At 42.5% G+C, this 8,894-nt stretch overlaps 1 protein-coding gene across 1 annotated transcript; it reads left to right on the top strand.

Moving 5' to 3' along the window:
* Nucleotides 1–83: 83 nt before the first annotated feature.
* Nucleotides 84–8,105, top strand: LOC114795617 (solute carrier family 22 member 7-like). The gene is made up of 11 exons (XM_028989126.1): nucleotides 84–269; nucleotides 865–1,249; nucleotides 1,407–1,510; nucleotides 1,593–1,747; nucleotides 2,437–2,605; nucleotides 3,308–3,431; nucleotides 3,655–3,764; nucleotides 3,858–4,072; nucleotides 4,812–4,920; nucleotides 7,649–7,855; nucleotides 7,944–8,105. Exons 2-11 carry the CDS (start codon nucleotides 869–871, stop codon nucleotides 8,017–8,019), a joined length of 1,650 nt encoding a protein of 549 aa, XP_028844959.1. The 5' UTR covers nucleotides 84–269; nucleotides 865–868; the 3' UTR covers nucleotides 8,020–8,105.
* Nucleotides 8,106–8,894: the final 789 nt, after the last annotated feature.

Raw genomic sequence — 8,894 nt, forward strand, 5'->3', positions numbered from 1 at the left:
CAAAGGGTGAATGACGACTGTGCAGCGAAAAAGAGGAGGAGAAGTGTGAAGAGGAGGGGGGGGGGGGTGTTGGTTGTGGGACGTCCTGATGTTCCCGTGTGTCCAGACCTCGTTGACCTTCCCTGCAGGAGAACTCTGACAGCTGGGCACCCTGCAGATGTTCTGGGAAGAGTAAAAACGCCACTTACTCCGGACTCCCAGTCTGCAGACCTGTTCCCAGACTCGGACCAAACCCACGTCTACACTCGGTACCATCAGAACCGTAACAGGTGACTCCTCCTCTCTTTCTTTTGTTTTTTTAATAATAATACAGTAACAGAAATAGTGTCACTTTAACGTGTACGTTTTAATTCACTTTCATGTCGGTCATTTGTCTGCTGCGCAAATCTGTAGAAATGTTCAACCAGGTGACGTGTTACCCACCGCACACACACAGGTAATACGAGAGCATAGAGAACTTGGAGCTTTCTCTTTTTCAGACTGGTTAGAAATGTATAGATTAGAAATCAATGTGAACCTTTGCCCCGTTCAGCAGGCAAATGCCCACAGCCAGACCATCCCTGAAAGTTCACATTTGACCCTGATGCAACTAAGCAAATGATGCTGTAGAGTACCTGAAATGCAGCCTAGTGGGTTAGAACCAGAAGACCACAAAGTCCCAGGTTCACACCCCACTTACTACCATTGTGTCCCTGAGTTAGACACTTAACCCCGAGTGTCTCCAAGGGGACTGTCCCTGTCACTACTGGTTGTGAGGCGCTCTGGATACGGACGTCTGGTAAATTCCATAAATGTAAGTGTCTGATTGCTTAAAGGGTGCGTGAATGGCTGGATTGACCTGCGACTTATGTGATCGGCTTGCAGAATCATGAAGTTTGAGAGCGTTTTGGCCGAGGCGGACGGTTTCGGCCGCTACCAGATCGCCTTGGTGATACTGCTGGCCATCCCGCGCATCACCTTGCCATGCCACTTCCTGCTGAACAACTTCATAGCCGCCGTGCCGTCTCACCACTGTGACATCAGTGCTCTAGAAGCCGAGAGCACCTTCGAGAATCTGACTATGGAACAGAGGTTGACTGTCAGCGTTCCGGCAGAGGAAGACGGAACGGCCGCATTCTGCCTCATGTTTCCAGAGCCCCAGTTTAACCTGCTGCTCAACTCGTCCAATGGCACCCAAGTTCCTGCAGTGCCATGTCAGAATGGATGGGTGTATGACAACAGCACCTTCAAAAGCACTATTGCTACACAAGTACAACCAATCGTCTTTTTATATTTTCCTCTAGCTTTCACATCACAGTTTTAGCTACTTTTAAATGATTTTTTTTTATTACTTTTTTTGTAATTTGCTCAACTGCTGTCTGTAAAAATGTGCAACACCTCTCTTTGTTTGTACGTGGCATCTACAGTTTGATCTGGTCTGTGACATGAAGGGGTTCACCAAGGCCTCAGCGACCATCTTTTTCGCTGGAGTCATGTGCGGAGCCGTGTTCTTCGGTGTCCTCAGTGACAAGTAGGGAGGTCATCATCACGTGACACTACTGATCATCATATATTTTTCTGCGCGAATTAGAAACAAGGCCCTTTATCTTCAGGTATGGTCGGAAGAAACTGCTGCTGGTGTCCTACATGGCCACCATCATATTTGCCGTCATCAGTGCCCTCTCAAACACCTACGTCATGTTCTCTGTGTTCCGCTTCCTAACTGGCTTTGGCATAACAGGCATCAGTATTATTGGCATTGTTCTCAGTAAGTACCTTATCTCTTATCTCTCCAACAGACAAACAGAATTTTTTATTTGGGATTTGGGCAGGATTTGGAAAGATAAATGGCTGTAATGGCTTTACGATAAATGTCCAGGTTCTCATGTGGGTGTTAAATGTCTAATGCACCCTGAACCCATGTTATAATTGTTCTCTGGTTTTCTCTGAAATCTGAACTTCACCTTCCATTGCTGCCATTTAGCCTAAAAGTTTCCAAAGATTAGATGGCCAAAACATTTAACCATGATGGACCAATGCATAAATAATCATAATTTCAATCAGCGTTTTTTTTTCTTTTTTACATATATAATAAATAAATAGACAAATAAATCTATTTTCTGTCTCCCGTGTCATATAAGGAAGCATCACTTGGTGAAGCTGGTCACTGATCATGGCATGTGAGCATGACATAAGTTATATGACCAAGGATATCTCCATCTTGTGATCTCTTAAATATAATGTTCCAAACTATGTTGATCAGAAGGCTTAAAAACACATATTAGGCATCTAATTTAAATGTTTATGTTACAAATCTCAGCAATGTATGTATTGCTATGTTGTGACCTGTCTACTGGACATTATAGACTGAAGCATTCAAGCATTTCTTAGGTGATTCATGCATTAAAGCATCGTGTAATAATTGTTGAAATGAGCAAAGTCTGTGTTTTCCTGTAGATGTTGAGTGGGTGGACATTGAGCATCGAACTCTCGTTGGGGTGATCGGTAGTGTCTTCTGGACATTGGGAAACATGCTGCTGGCAGCCTTCGCTTATTTGGTCACGGACTGGAGGATGCTTATTCTCACAGTTACTTCCCCTTTAGTGCTTGCTGTCATTACCTGGTGGTAAGAACGTTTATCAGTTACGCTGAAATTAGCGTTGGTCATTCCATTCAGTTTGGTTGGCTTTAAATGTCCCTTTTACAGTATGTTGCACCAATGGTGGCAGCTCCATTTTGAATGTTAAGCAGGGCTCTAGACTAACTTTTTGCACCGGTTGCACTGTCGATGGCATCGCATTTAACAACACAGTTTTACAGGTTCACTTTTTAAATCACTGTGCATTTAAGCAATATTGATGTGTAAATTATTAAATATTCATCTGGTTGACAAAAAGTTCTTTAATTGAAGCCCAATTCTACAAGAAAGGTAACTTACTGAAAATGTGTTGGTGCTTAAAGTGCTTCACTGAGCTGAAATGAAAACAAGATAAATTAAATACATGAAATTAAAAAGGAAGTGCTGAAACAGAGGGGAAGCCTGAGGTTCGGAACACTTTGACCGTGAAAAATGAGGTAAAAATTGTAAATATGACTGTTGGTACATGATGGTCATGTTGTCTGATTTCCTACAATCAGTATGGTTTCAACTGGTTTAGTTAACCATCATTGAAGTGCTGGTTGAGCATTTTGAAATTGATTTTGATTTAAAGCATCGTATATATTTAGACAAACCCTGTAGATAAAAAAAAAGATGATGAAGAAGAAGTAGTTGCCAAAATTGTTAAATGTCGAAAACAAATGTGTGCGTTTTGTGTGCAAATTTCAGGTGGCTCCCAGAGTCAGCACGCTGGTTATTAGCCAATGGGAAGATAGAACAGGCCCATAAGTCACTGAGTAAGTGTGCTACAGTTAACCGGAGGGGAGAGTTTGCATCCCGGATTAAGACCGAGGTGAGGAGGCGTTTTTTTCCCCACTTTCTTAAGCCGTCTGTAACGCGTGAAGCTTGTGTTGCTCCTGGTGAACTGACCATGCTCATAAATTTGAGGAAGGAGCCCTTCCTTGGCGCTCATGTTCTCTCTGGATGTTTTTTGAGCTACTTCTTTGTCTTCTGGTTGTGGCCTTGGTGATTTGAGGAGATGTGATGAGAGCTCCTGCTGTGTGTTCTCTGAACAGACCCTTGCCAACGTGGTCACGGTGGACAAAGAAGGTCGCAGCTACACCTACTTGGACCTCGTCAAAACCCCTCGAATGAGGAGGCTGGCAATTCTTACAGGCTTTGTGTGGTATGTGAATGTGTTTGTCTCTTCGAGCGTGTATTTGCTGGCGGCTGGGTTGCCTTTGGTAAGACAAACACTTTCCTCCTCTGTTTCTCCTAGGTATGGAGTCGCCTCCACATATTACGGCATCAGCCTGAACATCAGCGGCTTTGGGCTGAACTTGTACTTGACCCATTTCATCTACTCCGCCGTCGAGCTCCCGTCCAAGTTCTTCATATATTTCAGTCTGAATAAGATTGGTCGTAGATACAGCCAAGTAGGCATGCTCATCCTGACAGGAACCTGCATCGTCATAAACATCATAACCCCCAAAAGTAATGTCCAGCCACGCCGCAGCATGTAGGGAATGGTGTAGAGACTGTATAAAAGAATGAAGAGCTGTATTTGTTCAGCGCCGTGGCCCCGTTAGACTTGTTTACATTAGCTTGCTAATAGGCAAAAAAAAAAACCAAAAAAAAAAATTCAATAATGATTCCACTCGTCCCCTTCATCCTTTCATCCTCTCTTCTTTTAACCTTGCACTGCTTTCCAAGCCAAAATGTCACCAAGTTTAAGTGTTTATGTTTCACATGCTACAAACCAGGTGGTAAAAAAATGGTGTGGAAAGTGCAGATGAAAGTGAAAGTGACGTGATTGTCATTGTGACACACTGCAGCAAGGCACATGGTGACACAACGAAATGTGTCCTCTGCTTTTAACCATCACCCTTGGTGAGCAGTGGGCAGCCATGACAGGCGCCCGGGGAGCAGTGTGTGGGGACGGTGCTTTGCTCAGTGGCACCCAGGTGACACTTTGGCAACCTTCTGATTACATGGCCTTGCTTCCTTACCCAGTAGGCCACCACTGCCCCAAAGATAAAGATGGCAGCATGGGTTCATTTAAGATATATTATTGAATGCCCGCTCACATCGTGATATATTGTTGATTAGTCCATTTTTTGGAATGGCTTTGCTTAATCTGTCATCGGTCGTTCATGTGTCCTTGACACATGCTCTTCATCATTCTTCTGTGATATTTTATTGGTCTGTTTGTGTGTTTGGTTTTGTGTGGTAGGTTTTTGGACATTTCGCACCATTGTCGCGGTACTCGGGAAGGGTCTGTCTGAAGCATCGTTCACCACAGTCTTCCTGTACACAACTGAACTGTACCCCACTGTAGTAAGGTGTGGTCTGTATGAATTTTAGTGTTTTTCATTTTTTTGAGTGAAATGAGTGTTTTTGTGAAACACTGCACACACAAACACACGATGACACAACAAAGTGTGTCCTCTGCATTTAACCCATCAACCTATAGTGAGGCAGCCACGGAAGGCGCCCGGGGAGCAGGGTGTGGGGACCACCTTGGTAGTTCGGGATTCCAATTACGGGTTTGCTTCCTTACCCACTAGGCATCTGTGTGTATTGCACATGCACGTGTGTGTGTGTTGTTCACATGTCTACAGTGTAATAATTGCATCCAGCTCCATATGAAACTCAATACTCATAGGCAGGGCTGCACGCCCCACATTGTCTGGTCAGACTCCATAGTTGCTGCAGACACCCATCTGTACATATGTGTACCTGCCATGTTATTTCCATAAAGCCACACAGTACATGACTATTCCCAAGTTGAAAATGTGATTTTTAGTTTCAAGTTTTGGCAACATTTGTTGTGCGGTACCCCACACACTGCTCACTAAGGGTGAGGGGTTAAATGCAGAGGACACTTTTTGTTCTGTCCTTCAGTATATTTTGTTTTGTTTTAGAGCTTTATTATCAGTATGTATACAGTGAGACAAAATATTGTTCTCCTGGACCATATGTGCAACATAGGATACAAAAGGACATGAGACAGATCACAATGGGCGTGTGGTAATGCTTTACATGAAGCACACACACACATTACAGGTCTCAGTACACACCTTCTCATTCGATGTGTTTTCTTTATTTTCATGACCATTTACGTTGGTAGATTCTCACTGAAGGCATCAAAACTATGAATGAACACATGTGGAGTTATGTACTTAACAAAAAAAGGTGAAATAAGTGAAAACATGTTTTATATTCTAGTTTCTTTGCTCTGATTACTGCTTTGCACACTATTGGCATTCTCTCGATGAGCTTCAAGAGGTCGTCACCTGAAATGCTTCTCCAACAGTCTTGAAGGAGTTCCCAGAGGTGTTTAGCACTTGTTGGTCCAGGTCACCCCAAACCATCTCGATTGGCTTCAGGTCCAGTGACTGTGGAAACCAGGACTCCACTTTTTGTAAAGAACATAACTATATTGCAAATACCACAGGCTGGCCTAGGTTAAGGGACAGACATATGCACCACTTCTCTGTATGCTGCTTCATTGTTCTCATTGTGTCACCCACAAACTTGATGATGTGGTTCATGTTGGAGCTGGAGGTGCAGCTGTGGATCAGCAGCGTGAAGAGGAGCAAGTGATTACACATACCTGGAGGTCTCCAGTGATGCTGCCGCTCTGGACTGTCTGGGGCCTTCCGCTAAGGACGTCCAGAGTCCAGTTGCAGCTGGTGGTGTTCAGTAACAAACTGGTACAGCTTGGTGATCAGCTGCTGTGGAATGATGCTGTTAAATGCTGAGCTAAAGTTGATGAACAGCATCCTCACGTGGGTGTTTTTGGTTCTTGGCGTGACTCAGGAACAGTTGCTCAAAGCATCAAAGATTGGAGTAAGTGCTACTGGGTGGTAGTCATTGAGCTTCAAGACGGTGGCCTTCTTTGGAACAGTGGTGGTGGCTTTGAAGCAGTGAAGGACAACAGTTTGCTTTAGGGAGGTATTAAAGATGTCTGTTACATCTGCAATGCATTTGTCAATGTGTCCCATCACAGCCTCAGCACATTCATTAATGTCCGTGTTTTGGCCAGCGTTTGTTCACTCGATGCAGTCCTGGATGGCCTCAGTAGCTCCCTCTGGTCACGTTCTGACCTTTTTTAGTTCAGGTTTTCAGCAGTGGGCGGTGTGCTGGAGTGAGCATTATTGCCCTCAGGTGAGGGTAAGGGGATATATATATATATATATATATATATATATATATATAGATATACACACACACACACACACACACACACACACACACACACACACATACATACATACATACATACACACACACACACACACACATACATATACATATATATACATACATATATACATATACATACATACATACATACATACATACATACATACATATATATATATATATATATATATATATATATATATACATACATACATACATACATACATACATACATACATACATACATACATACATATATATATATATTCTTTCTATTTTGTGTGGGCAATGCCAAGTAGTTGTTTCTAATTAATTGTTGCTGCTGCAGTCACATACACAGAGGGAAAAGAAGTCAATGGTCAGCTATGGCAAAGAGGACATGTCTTCTTTTTGAGACCTGGAAATTTCCTCCTGCTGCATTTCTAGAATTTTCCGGGTTTTTGGAGCTGCTTAATCGTTAGTCACGTCAAAGTATCACTAGCACGAACAGAGATGAAGACAAAAAGGTTGAAAATCATGTATTTCAACTGCTGATGTCTGTGATTCCAGTTCATTATGCAAGTGTGCACAGCTCGTATTCCAGGTCTTCCCAATGTTTATTTATTTGATTACTTTTTATGCTGATTATAAAGGTGAAGCACTCTTATTATACTTATTCTAATGTGAAATAATTATCTTTGTTTTGCACAAAAAAAAATTGACATTAAATGAATTATAAAAATAAAAATAGAGATCTATAATAAAAATAAAACAGAATTTAGGAGAAACCAAAACAGATTTCATAAGGCCCTATCTATGTCCTCATAAAGATGTAGGTGTTGTGCAGGTGTGGTATTGTATTAATAAACTTTTTGCTTACAGACAAAATGGAGTTGGATACACGAGTTTCATGGCTCGTCTAGGCGCCTCCATCTCTCCCCTCATCATGCTGTTGGAGGACATGTGGAAGCCACTTCCTGAAGTTGTGTTTTGTTCCATGGCCATCCTCTCTGGAGTTGTTGCTTGTTTCCTTCCTGAAACCCTCAACTCCCGGTTGCCAGAGACAATAGAGGACATCGAGCAGACCAGGTAAAAGTAACAGTGGCGAGAAACCAGCAGAAAATGCTGGTGTTGCATCAGGCCGTCTCACATGTGGCGTCTGACTTGCTGTCCGCAGGAAAAAGTCCATCTGCCTGTCGGCTCAAGATCAGAGTGCGTTTCCCCTGAAGCAGGTGGCTTCAGTGGAGAAATAAACAGTGCTGGACCCCAACTGTCTCAAATCTTCTCAGCTTCACGACTCCCCGTCCACATGAAATGTTCCAATAAAAGATTTGATTTATCCTGTGGATTTGTACAGGCACAACACTAATAAGAGAATAAAGGATATTATCTCTTGTTCCTTAGAAGGAATTGTGCTCTGCAATAGAAGATCTATTACCTGCATTAGTTCATAGACTGTAAACCACCGAAGATGCCTTAGGATGGTGACTAGTTTGCATTTACAAGTTTCTACTAAAAACAACCACAACGTTCTCAATACATAAAGGGCATATGACAACACCTCATCACACTGTCTGACAAAAATGAAAAGCTAGTTAGTTTCAATTGAATATGTAACATGAACAAAATCCCACTATAAAAAGGGACTTCATGACCTATTCTCTAGAAGGACTAGAGAATAGGTCATGAAAGCAAGACACTAGACAAACAAATCAGTCACACCAAGTGAAGGATTAGGTGACTTTCGAACCCGGGGATGCTTATGTATCAGCTATTACTTACAGACACCAGTGACATGAGATGGCATGTCCTGAATTACAAATGCTACAGTGGCATGCAAGAGTTTGGGCTTTACTGTGAGTAATGAACAGAAGACGAACCGATAATCAAAAGTGGAAAAAAAAGGTAACAACAACATTTTTTGCCATTTTTTGTGTGAAGGAGACTTTGAATTGTCCCTCACAATGCCCTAAACATCAGTGAAAATTTGTCAAGCGGTGGATCTGTCGGCGGGTCATTCCAAGACAGACCAAGAATCTTACAGGCTTAGAAGCCAAGGACGATTGAGCAAAAATACAATACGAACAAAAAGCGATTAGAAGTTGCCCAAAATTTTCAGTTATTGAGT

Source organism: Denticeps clupeoides, chromosome 8 (assembly GCF_900700375.1).
Source record: "Denticeps clupeoides chromosome 8, fDenClu1.1, whole genome shotgun sequence".
Taxonomy (NCBI): domain Eukaryota; kingdom Metazoa; phylum Chordata; class Actinopteri; order Clupeiformes; family Denticipitidae; genus Denticeps; species Denticeps clupeoides.